The sequence below is a fragment of the Leucopleurus acutus genome (assembly GCF_964270905.1).
Source record: "Leucopleurus acutus genome assembly, chromosome: 18".
NCBI classification, from domain to species: domain Eukaryota; kingdom Metazoa; phylum Chordata; class Mammalia; order Artiodactyla; family Delphinidae; genus Leucopleurus; species Leucopleurus acutus.
The window spans coordinates 10011103-10028505 of NC_139160.1; the positions used below are offsets into that span (position 1 = coordinate 10011103).

General features: G+C 36.5%; 1 protein-coding gene across 2 annotated transcripts in view; it reads left to right on the forward strand.

Annotated features, from left to right (window-relative positions):
- The first annotated feature begins 2194 nt into the window (after positions 1-2194).
- Positions 2195-17403, forward strand: part of RFC3 (replication factor C subunit 3) — a 30817-nt gene continuing 15608 nt past the window's right edge. Inside the window, exons 1-9 of one of the 2 annotated variants that reach the window (XR_014326897.1) lie at positions 2195-2357; positions 4936-5073; positions 7701-7768; positions 9688-9785; positions 11813-11994; positions 13029-13165; positions 13256-13354; positions 15424-15493; positions 16690-16954. Coding sequence is in view for 1 of the 2 variants with exons in the window: in XM_082859383.1 (XP_082715509.1) it covers positions 2271-2357; positions 4936-5073; positions 7701-7768; positions 9688-9785; positions 11813-11994; positions 13029-13165; positions 13256-13354; positions 15424-15493; positions 16690-16881 (1071 nt within the window). In the remaining variant the exon portion in view is untranslated. Of the gene's footprint in view, positions 2358-4935; positions 5074-7700; positions 7769-9687; positions 9786-11812; positions 11995-13028; positions 13166-13255; positions 13355-15423; positions 15494-16689; positions 16969-17403 lie in introns of those variants that run through there. The other variant, XM_082859383.1, reaches the window with a different exon arrangement.

The following is a 17403-nucleotide window of genomic DNA, read 5'->3' on the forward strand; positions in this document are numbered from 1 at the left end:
TTCTGCCAAGAACCAATTACAGGTTTGCCCCAGAGACGTGCACTGGGATGAACTGTCAAGGGTTAGGAGCAGAAGAGCCCAGGTAACACAATCCTTCATCTTGAGGGTCTTTGGAAGGTTTGGTTGGTTCTTTTTAGTCCTTGGTTATAGGTACAAGATGGCAGACATCACTGTGAATATGTCTTTTCTCAATAAAATGTAACCATTAATTATTGCATGCCTTCTGTGTGACAGGTGTTTACATTACCTCCCTTAATCTTCAAATGAGCCATAAAGCAAGTTTCATTAACCCCATTTTGAGCTGAGGAACCTGAGTCATTAAGTGATTGGAGCTGTAGTTTGCTGGCTGCTGCTGTATACTCATACCTTCTTCTCTGAATACTTCTTTCATGTTCTGGCTCTCTTCTGAGCAGCCATCTCTCACATCCCATATATTCAAGGGTCTGGAGTGAGATTGCCAGATAAAATACAGAACACCAATTAGGTTTTAATTTTAGATAAACAATGAATTTTTTTTTGTATAAGTATGCCCATGCAATATTACTGCAAATATTGCATGGTCATAGTTACACTAAAAAGTTATCTGGAATTCAAATTTAACTGGGCCTCCTGTATTTTTATTTGTGAAATCTAGCAAGTCAAGGTGAGCTAAGTGTCTTTCTTATACATTGTTGTCCCCTCCACACCATTTCTGCTTCCTTAGCACTCGCAACTTTGAAACACAGGTCTTCAGACTCCACTTTCTACATGAACCCCTCCTTGTTGAAGTTGTCTGCCATGCTTGTTGTCACTCACGTCAATTCATTGATTGTTTCAGCACCTGATTCACTTTCTTTTTCACGGTAATAATTTCATTATTTTTTTATGATTCCAGTATCCACATAAATGACACTTCAATACCCTTGCTTTTGATTTCTTTTACCTTCTAATTTCAAACATCTCAATTCAACAGGGTAGGAGCATAGGGATTGTGGAGAGTTTTGCAGTATTAAATAGGATGGTCAGGGAGGCCTCACTGAGGAGATGACTCCGAGCAAACGGGCTGAAGAGGGACCCAGCTCTGTTGACACTTGGACAGAAGTGGTTCAGGAAGAGGAAATTGTAAGCACAAAGGCCTTGAGGTAGAAGTCTCCCAGGGTGTTTCAAAAGTTTTTTGAGAACAGAGATTGTGTCTTATACTTGGTGGTGTTATTTTTTTTTTTCTTTTTTTTTTTTTACACAGGCCTCTCACCCTTGTGGCCTCTCCCGTTGCGGAGCACAGGCTCCGGATGTGCGGCTCAGCGGCCGTGGCTCACGGGCCTATCCGCTCCGCGGCATGTGGGATCTTCCCGGACCGGGGCACAAACCTGTGTCCCCTGCATCGGCAGGCAGACTCTCAACCACTGCGCCACCAGGGAAGCCCGGTGGTGTTATTAATTGTGCCCAATAATTTCTTGCCCACAGGAATAATTCAGTAAATATAATGATTCAAAGAATTCAATAAATTCTTGTGTCATAAGTGAATGAGAGGGGGCACCTTGATAGAAGGTTATTAAACATATTTGGAAATCAATTCCTGTCCTGTGGCAGTATTTAGGATTTTGAACAATATGTAAAATAAAAGCATAAGTTAAATAAGTAATTAAAATTACATACACCTAGAGAAGTGCATTTAAGAGGTGCAGTTTGAGTGGCCACATTTCTGTAGCTTTTCACGACCTTTAGATTCCTTTGCTTTAAATTCAGTAAGAATCTTGAGGAATGGAGGTAAGGAAAGGTAGTGAAGATTAGATATTAGTTTTAGCGGTTTATTCAATAAAGCTTCTTTTGGTGCCTGCCAAGTGAGAAAAGCCAGATATTTTCTGGTGCCAAAAACAGAGCTCCACACAGTAAATATTTTGTAAGTTTCTGTAGAACGAATGAGTGATTGAATGAACGAATGAAATGAATTTAGGAGGATGGTCTCTCTTAAGTTCCCGAATTTGACTCCTAGAGTATCAGAGCCAAATTTCCAATTTTGCTTAATAATTACTGTACTATGATAGAGGGTGAGAACAAAGAAAATGATTAAATAAAACAATGAGCCTTAACGAGTAGGTGATATCCGACTTTGCGACCAATTCTGTCCGTACTAGGCTTCCGTAGTCTTTCCGCCCCTAACTCGTTTACGCCGCCGCGCAGGTAGTGATGTCGCGAGATTTGGAGCTCGCGGGAAAACTTGTCTGTGAGTCCGGAGCGGAGGGCGAGCGCGCGGGAAGTTCGAGTGTCGGACCCCGGGAACACGGGTCGGCATGAGCCTCTGGGTGGACAAATACCGGCCCTGCTCTTTGGGACAGCTGGACTATCACAAGGAGCAGGCGGCCCAGTTGCGCAACTTGGTGAGTCGGCGGGACGGGGCGGGGAGAGCCGGAGGAGGCGAGGCCTTCGCTCTCCCGCTTCAGAAGGTGATGAATGCTGTGGAGAAAAGTAAAACTGGGACGAGGACACGGTGTGGGGGAGGGACCTGTGCTTGTAAACCAAGAAAGTCTCCGTGAGTTCTGTCATCTGAGCCGAAGCTTGAAGGAAGTGGGAGAGCCCACAGTAGGGAGCTCCGGGGCGAGGAGTGGAGCGGGTAGAGGGAACGGCAGGTGCAGAATGCCTGAGGCAGGAGTGTGCACAGCCCGTCACTCGGGAGGCCAGTGCGGCTGGCTAACCGTGGGCCAGCGGGAAGAGGAGTAGGAAATGGGGGAGTTTGGGGGTGGGAGGAAGTGCAGATACAGTAAATTTTAATAGAGTGAGATGGGAAGCCTTTGGAACGTTTTGAACAGAGAAGTGACATCATCTGACTTTTTAATAAACTTACTTAAAATGTCTTGGTGTCATTGCCGCATTTACAAAAAGGAAGATATTGGGTTTATTAATTTCTAAGGTCATTTTTAATTCTAAACTATGTGGTATTAGGTTGTCCTTAACTTTAATTCCTTAATGGAAGATTTTTCTTTTCCTGTCGCGATGCCTATTTTTATGTTGTAGCTGATAAAAGTATCTAATGGCAGTGCTTTGTGAAAAACAAACTGAAGTTTGTAGAGAGTGGAGATGGAAGAAGGGTCTTGAGTAGAAAAGCCACTTATCTACTCTTTTTAAGGGCCTAAAGTACCACTTCATGATGGAAGTGTTTTTGCTCAGCCCTCTGGGCTTCCAGTACCCATCTTTTTCAGAATTACAGGTACTATTTGTAAAGTTTTTTTTTTTTTTTTCAATGAGATATTATAATAAAATAACTCCATCCTTATATATGAAAGGCATTAGAAAAGTTGGTGGTGGTGTGAGAGTGAAGTGTTTTTTTAAACTCTCTTTTAAAATTATTGATATTCCAATACTAATACTGTACTAATTTTAAGTAAATCTATTAATTCAGTATTTTATTTATTTTTAGTATTTAAAATACTGTTTAAATAAATCTAAATAAATGTATCCCATGGTTAAGAAAATCAGAGTCAAAGCTGTTCTAAGAAAATGCAATTTATAAATGAATACAGCTTCATTTATAGACAAATTGCATTTTCTTACAATAGCTTCGACTTTGATTTTCTTAACCATGGAATATATTTTATATTCTATTGCCAGTTTTCTATTCTATAGAATTTGGAATAAATATTTGCACAAAAATTTAGTGTATTAGTCTTGTGTTAATAGATTTGGCTTTTCAAAAGTATTCACCTGTTTACCTTTGCATCTACAACCTAATAAAAGTGTGAAACATTTGCAGCATAACTTAATTTTGGTGAGATAGAAGTTTAAAAAAATGAAGGCTATATTTGTGGAGTACCTACTATTTTCCATGCATTGTCTTAGGTAAATAGTTCCTTTCCTTGACACTTTTTTCTTTCAGTGCCAGAGATAGATGAGTTTACAGAGTATTAAAATTCACTGTAACAAGCACTTCTGTTAAGATACTTATTTTCATTTTTTCTAAAACGGTTATTTATAAAATTTTTGCTCCACAAGATTTTATGCACCTGAAGCTAAGGTCTGTGTTCTTGTCATCTTTATAGCCTTCATAACACTGATCCCCAGACCTGACTGAGCATCACAATCACCTGGGAACGTTTTTTAAAAACAAACAATCTTGTTTTGAAATGCAACACTGTCAGCGTCCTACTCCATTCCCTTGCTCTTAATTTATAAAATTACACAGACCGACTTCCAACTCCCTGCATCTGCATTTCCTGAAGGCTTTCTCTTGCTGACACCTCTAAGAAGACTTGAAATGTCAGGGAATTAATGCCCTCTCTTTCTCTCCGTTCACTTTCCCAAGCCAGCAAAGGACTGATGAGAGGTAGTGTATCATACTCCAGCTTCTCCACCCTTGGGTGGTTTAATAGTGTGGTGTATTTTGCACTGGCTTCAAGAGTATCCACAGCAGGATCACGCCCCAGATGCCCAGAGTGGTATTTAAGTTAACAACACTGTTGTTGGCTGCCTTCCTTCCTTGCTTTCCTGCTCCCCTACAGAGTTTTCCTTTACCTTCCAAATAAAACCAGATGCACTCGTTTCTTATCAAAGGGACTATTTGTAGAAGCCCAAACTACGACAGGCATCAGTCTCAGTTACTGAATCATAATCTTGTGGATGGAGTCCAGTAATTAGTCTTTTTATTAAAAGTTCTCTGGAAGATTCTGACAGTCAGCCAGGTTTGGGATTTCTTGCTTTCTAGTATATAGTGTTGTATCTTACATGTACTGTGCTAGATATATAAGTTATGTAACATTAATCCCAGGGGGACAATCAACATTTCAGAGTTAAAGATCTGTCTCTCTATACACACACACACACACGCGCGCGCACACACACACACACACACACATTTTTGAAGTTTCGTAGGTAGAGACACAAAATATTTGATACTTGAAAAGTAGTTTACTTCCACAGGTTGGGCAGTAGTTTGGGGAAAATGCCTTGTTCTTTTTTTTCCAGGTGCAGTGTGGTGACTTTCCTCATCTGTTAGTCTATGGACCATCAGGTGCTGGAAAAAAGACAAGAATTATGTGTATTCTACGTGAACTTTATGGTGTGGGAGTGGAAAAATTGAGAATTGAACATCAGACCATCACAGTAAGCATTTCACTTTGAGGCCCTCCAAATATTTAGAGCAGGGATTTTCAGTCCTCATCATATAGGACCCTTTGCTGCCCAATGTGTGATTTAAGTAAGAATTTCACAGGTAATCCTGGTGTACAGGATTGAGAGTTGCTGATTTATAGACCTAAGTATTATAACCAGACAAAAGTTACATTACGTTAGAGAAGAAATATGAGCAACAGGAGACTTTGGGTAAGATGTAGGTGGTGGGATTCATTTCAGATTCAAATTAGTGTCAGCTGGAACTAGAACTCAAGTTTCTAAAGTTCATTGTTCTGAGAGCAGTAGTGGGTATGGAAAGGGAATGATTTGGAGAAAAATTTTAAACGTGGAATCTGGTGACTCGGTAAAGATTGGGCAGCTGACTGCCTGGGAGACGAGACATGAGGCTCTGGGATGTTCAGAGTTCCCATGATCTTGCCCTGGCTGTGTTTTGTAGCCTCATGCTATGCAATGCATTTTCATACTCTTTCCTTACTGACAGTGTTTAAGATCTAGCTGAAATGTATCCTCTTGGAAGTGCCCCCCCAACCCCGTTATAATTAATGTTTCCTCCTACAACCCATAGTGTATACTTTATAGAGCATTACTTTGTTTTGCCTTGATCATAGTTATTTATACATCTTGACTCTGACAAGATTGTATTTGTTTTGAAGTTATATAGGGTAAATTTTATATTTTTGTAAGTTATACTTGACATGTGGCATTATATTAGTTTCAGGTATACTGCATAGTGATTTGATGTTTTTATGCATTATGAAATAATCACCACAATAAGTCCAGTTGCCATCATTTTTATGTTCTTCATAGCCTCTGGTATAGTGTCTTGCACATATTAGGCACTGAAAAAATGTAAACTGAGTGACTGGACAGTAGGTTGTGCTATTAATAGAATCTTTAGGAGAATAAATGGACTGTAGGCTAATGTGGATTAGCTTGTGTTTAGACACATTGAATTTGAGATGTTGGTAGTACATCCTAGTGGAAATTCTTTAAAATATGCAGGGACAAATTTAATAAGAAAGGTAGTAAGAAAACCTTATACATAATCTTATAAAAGGACAAAAAAACAAGAGCTGATCAAATGGAAAGATGCATCATGTTCTCAGTAGTATTTAAAAGTATCTCTTCTCCCCATGTTCAGTATAAATTTTAGTGAAATTCCAATTAAAATGCAATTTATTTTTTTAATTGTATGAAGTGATCTTAAAGTACATTTCTGAGACTAGCTAAAATAATTATGAAAAAGATTTGTGAAGTGGGACATGTATTTATTAAACCATACTGTAAGCCTACTATAAGCAAAACAATATTGCTATGGCATTGGGATAGAGGATTACATCAGTGGAACTGAATAGAGAGCCCAGAAATATGACAGCCCAAGATCTATTTCACATCAGTAGGAAGAGGATTGGTCAGCAAAATGTGCTAGCATAACTAGTTACCAACCCAGAAGAAAATAAAGTTGAATCCCTATTACACATAATTTATAAATCCAGATCAATTAAAGGCTGAAATGGTAAAATAAAACTAAATTTCTTAGAATAGAATTTCTTAGACAGTATGAACAGTGTATGAGTCAGGAGCACCTTTTAATAAAAAACATGGGAGCTGTAGAAGAAAATATATACTTGGGTATATATGAATTTTAAAAGTTTGTATGACAAGATAATATACATAAGATCAATAGAAAAATGAAGGATTATAAAAAATATTTGAAAGGAATGTATTAGATAAAAGATTTTACAAAGTGACAATGGAAAAACAGTCTGGTAGAAAACTGAATAAAAAATGGCCACAGGAGAGAAAGATAAACACTCAGTAAACCTATGTGAAGATGTTTGACCTTTGTGGTAGTTGAGGAAAAGCAGTGAGAGTCTAATAAACACATACATACGTATAAAAATTTAGAGAACACATCATCTTCAATCCAGCAGATCTTTTATTGGGAATCTGTTACATAGATGTGAAAGCAGTGCATGAGACATATGCACAAGGATGTTAATTATGGAATTGTTTGAGATTGTAAAAAGCAAGAAACAAAATGCCCATCTGCATGACTGGCTTTGGGACATCCATGTTATGGTTGATATGCAACTATAACAGCCTGTACCACTTGTCTGAGAAGGTTGTCTAGATGTGTTGTTAAGGAAAAGCAAAACACAGAGAAATATATATGATTGCCTCTTTTTAAAACAATTTTTGCAAGTATGCTGACAGACTCTGTGTAGTAATGTATTAGTATGTGTTTATTTTTGTGTGTTATCATGGAAAAGGCTGTGAAAGGACATAGGGAGATTGTTTACAACGATGATCTGATAACAGGGAATGGTTTGGAGGTTACTGGAGGTAAAGGAGAAAAGTGATCACACTAAAAACAATGTGTGATATGACCCAATGTACGTAAAAACATGTATGTTTACATGCACCTTAAGAAAGGAATAGGGTTAATGAAGTTGAAGCATTAGTGGTGGTCATCTAAATTTTTCTTTCTTTAGTAAACATAAATTGTTTACATAATTAAAAAGAATGAAATACAGAAAAGAGGAGAAATAGTCATGAATAAACATTAAAAAAAAAACTACTTTCTTTGTCCACAGACTCCATCTAAAAAGAAAATTGAAATTAGCACTATTGCAAGCAATTACCACCTTGAAGTTAATCCCAGGTAAGTTGCTACTACATAGAAATAAGCAATTTTAGAATAGTGATGTTCAGACTTTTTTTAAAGAGTAGAATGTTTTTTTGAAATAAAATTATGTATGGAAACAATATATAAAATAGATAAAAGTGAAGCTGCCCTGTGTGAGATGGGGAGCCTAGAACCTTCCTTCTTTCCCTTCTCTTTGATACCCCCCCAAGTCAAATAATTTTAATTAAGTTTTCTTGCTCTACAGAGCTCTGTGCTTTACACAAAGTATTTTTCATAGTCAGTAAGTTTTTGTTGAATTATATTGACTCATTCAGAACTGGTGAGCAAAGTGTGTCTAAAAAGTTTGTAAATGCCTGAAAAAATATTTCAGAAAGTGAATTTGGGTTCCCATTTTCTTTGTTCCAGTTTTTTGATTAGAGGGTATTGTAGTCCATCAGCCACTGTGTGTATTCTCTATCATGAGATAATGACTAGGATCTTGTTGGGAGGCACATTGAAAACTCATGCCACAGCAGTTACGTTCTGCTTAAGTAAATGATGTAGAAATGATTGTATTGGGCGTAAAGTTGGCTAAGCCTTCAGGGTTCTACGGGGTCTGATATGTTCTTGAAGGAGAACAGAATCAAGGACATCTTCAGGCAAAGGCAACTTTATGGGCAGTTGGCACAGCAATGAGATCGAGCATCCCTTTCTAGACTGAATGGAATAAGAGGAAGAGAGTTTTAAGTTAATGTGTATTCAGTAGCAGGCACTGTGTGGGAAGCTTTACATGGATTATTTAGTCCTCAGAACAGCCCTAACAGACTGATATTATTTTTCCTAGGTATGTCAAAGAAAAAATTAAGGTTGGTGGGAAAGGGTCTGATCGTAAAAGTAGAGAGTGGTAATTCCATAGACAAAAGCGAATTATTTTAGATTCTGGACAAGGAAATGATTATAAAAGAAACACTGTACGTATATTGATCTAATAATATTGAAGTGAGACAGACAATGGCTGTTTGGGAAAATAAACTAAAGCTGACTTCTATGCCCTCTTTTTCTCTTTGAGAGTTCCTCTGTAGCAAGAATAGTCGGAGGGTAAGCTGTTTGTTTTTCAGGTGTTTTAAATTGACATTCAGCCTGAATTAACCAGGTGACTTATGTTGGTTTGTGAGGTGCAGGACTTAAGTGCTAAAGCAATGATATTGGTATAAATGACAGGTAATGCCTGTAAGTCAGCAGCTTACAGAGTACTGATTTGTGTACTAAACTTAATTTGCTTATCCCATCCCCTTGTGAAGACCCTGAATCAACTCTGCTTGTACTGAGAGGGACTTGTCTAGGCTTGTTCTCTCTCAGACCTTTACTATTTTGGGGGTGGGGAAGAGGAACAGAGATTAAATTTCTGTTCCAAGGAGTTATTTTTATATTTTAAATTAGCTCTGACTAGGTATGAATTATAGTGGGTACAGAAGTATCAAAGTATTTGATAAGCTGTTGATAGCTATTGCTCTTCTTTTTTTCTGCGGTACGTGGGCCTCTCACTGTTGTGGCCTCTCCCATTGCAGAGCACAGGCTCCTGACACGCAGGCTCAGTGGCCATGGCTTACTTTTTTTTTTTTTTTTGAGTCTTTTCCCTTTTTTTCTTGATGAGTCTGGCTAATGGTTTATCAATTTTGTTTATCTTCTCAGTAAACTTAATATAAGAACATGCTTGGTGTTTTCAGTGATATTAACCAAATTGTAGTTGAGTATTGGAATATTTTTAGTATTTAATGACCCTAAAACACTTCACTTTTAAAGTTTTGTGAATGTAATAGGTGTTACTCAGTTTGATTAAAATTTTGATCACTTAAGATCTTCAACATTTTTCGTACAATAACAGATTAAGAATAAGGGCATAATACTTTCTAAATACTTACACACATATTTACCACTATTTTTGTTTTGTATAGTGATGCTGGAAATAGTGACCGGGTAGTAATTCAGGAGATGTTGAAAACAGTGGCACAATCACAGCAACTTGAAACAAACTCTCAAAAAGATTTTAAAGGTATGTGATAAAAAGATTTCTTTTTATGAGGCAGACACTTAAATTACAAGCAGTGGGTATAAGAGAAAAATGTAGTGGGGAATGTAAATTCCATCCATTTAGCAAATATTTATTAACCTCTTGTTCTGTGCCAAGTACTATGCTACCTTTTTTTTTTTCTTTAAATATGTAAAAGTGAACAAGAGAGACATGATCTCTGCTCCTGGGAGTTTATAGTCTAATGGAATTGAATTTTGGCAGAAAGAGAACTATTTGTGCCACCCATTTGTTACTTTAGAACTAGATAAGTAATGAAAAAATACTTAATTTAAAATAAGAAATTGCATGATTTAAAAATAATGGTTCTTAGAACCAAAGTGACATGTTCATTATCAAATGTTTAGCTAAACAAAAGAAAATTCTTACCAGCTATAATCCCCATAATAGTTACTCTTAACATTTGCAGTATTATTTATGTGCATATATATGCGTATATTTTTACAGGAGATTTTTTGATAAATATGCTAATATTTAATGCTTTTGATATATTTTGCCAAATTCTTCATGTGAAAGAGGGTATAGCTCTGTGCTACCACCAGCAGTGTTTAGGAATGCCCATTTCTCTCTAACATTTATCAACACTGGATAATTATTTTTAATCCTTGTCAGTTTGAGTGGAGAAAATAAATTGTTTGTACTTTGTTTTTTTTTAGTGAATGTGATGATTTTATCTTTTGTTCATTGCTTATTTTACTGTTTTGTAAATCACCTGTGCATATTCCAGTGTATTTCTTATCTTTCCTCCTCAGTCTGTACTTCAAAATAAATTAAAAATTTTTTTTCAAATGCTGTCCTGTATCCATTAATGTAGTTCTATGATTTTTCTTCTTAGTGTTTAGTATTATATTACTGGATCTTTTAATGAAACTGCTTTGCATTTCTGGAGTAAATGTCACTTGGTTGGGATGTGTTAATTTTTAAAATATGCTGCTGTTTTCTCACCTAGCAATGATTTATTTTTTTATCATTTTATTTGGTGCTATCCTTGTCAGATACTGGGATCAATCTCCTTGTCTTTATTTTTCCTGTTCTGTTCAGTTTCGGTTCTAATTCCAGAACGTCTCCAAACTGTGAAGTGTTATCTTGGAAGGAATATTCATTTTATTATTTTCAGTCCAATGTTCTCTCAAACCTTATTGCATCAAGGTTCCTTAGCTCTTAGCCATGAATTGAGCCCTCTGAGTGCTGTTCTTAAATTGGCCCATGATATTTCTAGTGTGCTTTTGTGGGTGATTTGGGGTTCTCCTGTCCTAAAGGCTGTCAAAAACCTGGTGGATCCCCGCCACTTCCTCCCACACATAGTTTCTTGTTCTCACTTGCTCATATTTAGGGTTCTTAGGGACAACTTGTCACCTAGTTTTGATATAAATGTTGTCTTGGGTCTTGGAATCTTTACTTTTTCTGTCTGTTTTTATGGGAGAGATTCAAATGCTACCACTGTCATCTTCTAGAAATAATTTAATACAATGAAAAATACAACAGTTGGATTCAGTCCCTACATACTATTCCTGAAGCACTTTAAGGCCAATCCTTGATTATGACCAGATGGAATCTTATTATACAAGTAACCAGATGTCTTTATGCCTTATTTGCTACATCTCTTGTGCCAGTGTTTTCCAAAGTGTATTCCTTAATGCTAAGGTGTTCTACAGAAATGTGCTCCTGAGATAAATTATTTTGGGTAAATGCAGCACATTATATCCTTGTCATGGTGATTTCTACTGTGTATAAATATAATAAAGGCTGCAGTAAATTCTACAACAAAATAACCTCTTTAACTTTGTTTAGCCTAGTGTTTCTTAGGCTTGTTTGATCTTAGAATGTTTTAAAATAAAAATATTCTCGCCATACCTATAAGTTTTGCATGTCTTCTCCAAAGGGGAAAGTAGTATATTAGGCTTATTATTTAGGATTTCACTCTGAATAATGAGGAGGAAGAGGAAGAGAAATACTTAAGTTAAAGTTTGTTTTGTTTTTCCTTGACTCAGTCGTGTTATTGACAGAAGTTGACAAACTCACTAAAGATGCTCAGCATGCCTTGCGCAGAACCATGGAAAAGTATATGTCCACCTGCAGGTTGATCTTGTGTTGCAATTCTACATCAAAAGTGATACCACCTATTCGTAGTAGGTGCCTTGCAGTTCGTGTGCCTGCTCCCAGCATTGAAGATGTAAGTCAAGTTAAACTTTTCAGAAAAAAATTTCACTTCAAATTCCATGCGTACTGTGTGTACGTCCCTGTCATGTTTGTTTTTGTGAAAACATAGTGAGCTATATCAGTAATTTAGGAATAGCTATGGCCTGGATGCTTACTATTAGTATATGTATAAACCTATATATATATATATATGTAGTAAATACCAGATACCAATATATAGAAAATGTTCTTTCCATTAAATCATCTTTTACTTTAAGCAAGTAATTATTGTGGATTTTGCTAAAGTAGGTAAAGGCTGGTTATTTAATGGCTTCTACCTTAACCTGATTTAACTGGCTTATGGAGGAGGCATGAGTATTCAGGAAATAGATTTTGCAAGAAGATGATTTGGGAATACCTAGTCCCCTGTTAGGGGACCAAAGTTAGTCTGAAACATAATACATTTTTTTGTTTTCTTTATCATTCTTAGTAGCTGTCAGTAGAAATACCAGTTTCTCACAGGCAGTTTTCTGCTGTTTAATAGATTTGGGACAATTTTATGCAAAGTGGGGATAATATGTGACATTGTATTAGTTTCAAAGTAGTTAAAGTAACTTTATTATAAGTTTCACTTGTAAAAATTTTGGGGGTGATAGAGTTAAAAGTGTCTATAAAGCAGCAGCACTGCCAGGTTACACCACTCCCATGGGCACCATTCAGGTCTTAGTGCCTGAGTCGTGTGCACTTCAGCTTGTACGGCTCTACTTGGCAGCCTTGTGAGCAGTATCTTTGCCCCCAACATGAGACCCTTTGTCTCCAACTCCATGTTGCCTTGAGGAGGCTGTCAGGCTTGGAGCTGGGACCAGAGCTTCCTCCAGTTGCCCATCTAGCTGCTGCCTCTTCCTGACAACTAGGCTAGACCCCTAGCCTCCTGCTGAAGGAGCAGTGGGTTAGGGTAGGGTAGTGACCAAAAAAAAGGTTGGGGAGGGTCTATAAAGATATTAACAGAAATTGTCTCAGTATGCTGTTTGACAGATTGCCCATTTTTGTTAATTATTTTGTTTGTAGATTTGCCATGTGTTATCTACTGTGTGCAAGAAGGAAGGTCTAAATCTTCCTTCACAACTGGCTCGTAGACTTGCAGAGAAGTCCTGCAGAAATCTCAGAAAAGCTCTGCTTATGTGTGAAGCCTGCAGAGTGCAACAGTGAGTGAAAGGGGGAAGTTACCGTGGGAAACATTTTGGGACATAAGCCCACTTTCATTTAATTTATTGTGTTCTCTTTTTGTCATGTAGATATCCTTTTACTGGAGATCAAGAAATCCCTGAAACAGATTGGGAGGTGTATCTGAGGGAGACTGCCAATGCTATTGTCAGTCAGCAGACTCCACAGAGGTAACCACTGTAAAAGATCACCATGAAAGTTTGGTCATTGAGATAGTACAGATATTCTAAGTTTTAGGTTAGCTGTTTTATGCTAATACCATGCCATTTAGAATTATAATTAAATCCATAATAGTACACTTATAAAGAAAAGGTAGGATTTAATTTTAGAAATTTAGTGGTTCAGAATAGTTTAGCATATGATATCATGGCTATTGGCATGTAAATGTGGAACTTCTACATAAATTAAAACAAATTTTGGAAGTTTTAGGTTTTTACCAGAATCTTGGATGATTTAATATTAATACATAGCATGATGTGTCTAGCTTTCTAATACTGAAAATCACAATATGTAACTTTGTATTGATGTGTCATAGAAAGACCCTAGACTGTGGGTCAGACTTCTAGTTCTTCTACTGAGTTTTAGCTAAGTGTCCTTGAGCAGGTAACTTCATCTTAGAGCTTCAACTTTTTCATTTGTATAATGAAAATGCTATTATTTATACCAAGGATACTTGTACCTTTGTTATAAGAGCAGAAGAGATTGTGTGATAATGGATTGAGAACTAGAAGACCCGGTGCTCATGTGTGATGATAGGCTTTGTTAAGAATAATATTGTGTATATGCCATCAGTATTTAGGAAGTGTTCTGTGCATATTTGCTGTACAGTTGTTTCTGTTTACTTCCTAGGTCTCTTCTTCAGTAGTAGACCATGCTGAGAGTACTTCAGCCACTGCTTGTTTGATTTATCATGACAGCTTTGATTGAGAAGGGCAGTCTGCTCTTCTCCAAATCAAGAGTGACAGTCTTAAGGCCCACTCACTACCTTTGGAACGTATAGTGAAGGTCCCTTAGGCTCACTGAGACACAGTTTGCTACTATTTTTTGCCTGTCAGAACTGAGAAACCATCTTTGGACTTTAGAGAGGGTTGATTCTTTTAGGAAACAGACTAGACTGAATGAACAATGCAACCACTGAAATGTAAGCTTCCCTGGTTTACGTGAAAATAATCATGAGAGGATTATACCATGTTTCTCTTCTTGTATGGTATATCTGATGAATTCTTATTTTTATAAGAAATTCTTCAAAGGAAATGATAATGTGTACTCTTGGGCTACCATATAGATTAGAGGAGGTGAATAGTCATAGATAATGGGTATGTGGTATTTGCATTGAATTCCTATTAATTCATTTATTTTAGTTGAAGAAATTAATAGTTTTCGAAAAGTGCAAACGTTTTAGGTAGGTTCTTCAGAAAAGAAACCTTGACTTTAGGAAAAAATGTGCATTCCGTTCTGTAAAATATTGTCAATCAGTGAAGAAATTTCAGGCTTTAAAGAAATAAAATTCAAACAAAGCGTGTCTTGGGAGCCTTTTACTTCCATAAAATATTTCCACGCTAAAGATGACTTTCTTGTTTTTGTTCTGATTTTAATGAAGAAAAATTGGCGGTAGTAGTTGAACTTTCCTGCTCTTAAGAGATTTAGGTACAGATGTTGCAGTATTTGACTATTTGACTATTATTAGATGTATTTTTAAGACTTCAGTTGATTATTACTTTACTTAATTATTCTAGCTGCTGCGGCCCTTTCCTCCAGTTTCCAAACAGGTTTTGACAGCTCATAAATGAACTTGTTCGAGTGCTGCTGTTGCCTATTTAGACTAACAGTTTTGGGAGTTGATGCCATTACGCTGTATAAAAAGAAATTTCTCTTAATTTCAGAAAACCTTGGAGCTGTGCAGAAATACTGGGATGGCTAGTGTCATTCTGAATATTGGTTCACACAGTACCAAATGGCTCCTTCTGATTTTTGACCCCTTAGTCTTGATTCTTGTTTGACTTATCTTAGAAAATTCATAATTTTCTAATTTGAATAGCAGCTAATATTTAGTGAGCAATTATTATATCATTTTAGAAAAATGAACTGAAATTAGGATAAGCTTCCATAGGTGTATCTTAAGTATGATAAGCCATTTAAGAAAATGTCTGTATTGGGATGTTTAATTCGTAAACTAAGACAGTACAGAGGAAAAATTACCTCCGATTTTTATCACAGAATATTGTTTTGTTTTGTATAGGCTCCTTGAAGTTCGTGGGAGACTCTATGAGCTTCTGACTCATTGTATTCCTCCTGAAATAATAATGAAGGTATCCTGATTTCAAATTTTGAACTGTTTATAACCGTAAAACTTGGACTTTGTGTGATCTCAGGGCTTTTGCTGCACTAAGATACATTGTCACTTCTTTCTGTCCAGCTCATTAGTTCAACAGATATTTATTGAGCTTCTGGTGCTTCAGGCACCTTTAGGGGTGTGTTGAAGGGGACGGGTGGGCCTGCCTTCAGAGAAGTTGCATTTTTGTGGGGTGAAATGGGAAACGAAGCAAGAGGATTTCAGAATGTTCCAGGTGCCACAAAGGAAGTAACAAGGTGAAATAGTAACAATGGAGGGCAGGTTATGGAAGGTCAGTGATGGCTTCTGTGAGAAAGGTATGTTTAAACTAAAACTTGAAAGATTAAAAGAAGGGAACCATATAAGTAGCTGGGGAACAAGTATTGCAGACAGCAAGGCCCGGTGCACTTGAGTAATGAGGTTAAAGAAGGAGGCAGAGGGATATTGTAAGACACCGTTTTAGGGCTGATCTAAACCTAATCAACTCCCCAGCTGGATAGATAGGCTGACTGTTAGATTTTAGGGAACACACTGTTTTTTTGTTTGTTTGTATTTATTAAAATTACCTGGTAATCCTTACATGAAAAAATTCAAATGATACCAAATATACAAAGAAAAAAGTGAAGCTCCACACTCTGTTTCCATAAGACCTCTTTTCTAGTCACATAGAAATAAGCCCATATATGTGTGTGTTTCACAAAACTTCAGTGTCCTGCGCTGTTTGTTTTTTTTTCCCCTTCTTTTTTAAAATTCAGCAGTGTAGTATGGTTGCTGTTTCATGGCAGTACAGATTTACCTTATTCTTTTTAGTGGATGGGTGGGATTTCATTATATGACTATACCACAGTTTTTGGATATGACCCCTGTTAGTGGAGCTTTAGGTTGTCTACAGATTATTATAATTAATAATGCTGCAGTAAGCATCTTTGTACTTACATCTTTGCACCCTTGTACATTTAAATATTTAGAGTTGGAATATGAAAGGTAACTATCACATTTTTACATTATAGAATGGTATGTACTTTTGGATGAAGTCTGCTGGTCCATCAGAAATAAAAAAAGAACATATTTAACTTAAGTTTTACTTCCTTTTTGAATGAGAGAAATAAAGCATTTTCAGCTAATATTTTTTAAAAATGATTACTTTTTTAATTACTAGTTATCTTTCTTTAGGGCCTTCTCTCAGAGCTTTTACATAATTGTGATGGACAACTGAAAGGGGAAGTGGCCCAGATGGCAGCTTACTATGAACATCGTCTACAGCTGGGTAGCAAAGCCATTTATCACTTGGAAGCATTTGTGGCCAAATTTATGGCACTTTATAAGAAGTTCATGGAGGATGGATTGGAAGGCATGATATTCTGACATCTATCAGTAATTCTTCGTAATATTCCTCAGTATCAGCATTTACATTAAATTTATATTGGAAGAGCTACAGGTAAAATAAACTAACTTTACTTAATTATGTCTTATTTGTGGTTTTTGTAATAATTCCTCTCAATTATTAATCATTATTCTCTAGGTTAAATAATTGCTCCTATACTATTGAAGTGTATTGAAAGGATACAACTAGAAACTTTAGAGTCTAGGAACATGATTTTAATTTACTTTAAAAATTTGTTTTCCAAGTATACAGTGTTGATCCTCTCATTTCTGTATACTCTCTCACCTGCTGGAGGAAATTTACACATAAGAAAGCAGGGATTGTTTTCTATCCTTCAGATGACCATTTTTGGCCACAGGTACATAAATTTTTGCTTGGCAAGTCATTACGTTTAATCATTTTTTCCCTCAACCAAGAATTATATTTTTGCAGGAAATATAGGAATTAATTTTGAAATGTAATAGCATGGGTGTGGAGAAAATTGCACATACCATTTCTATTGA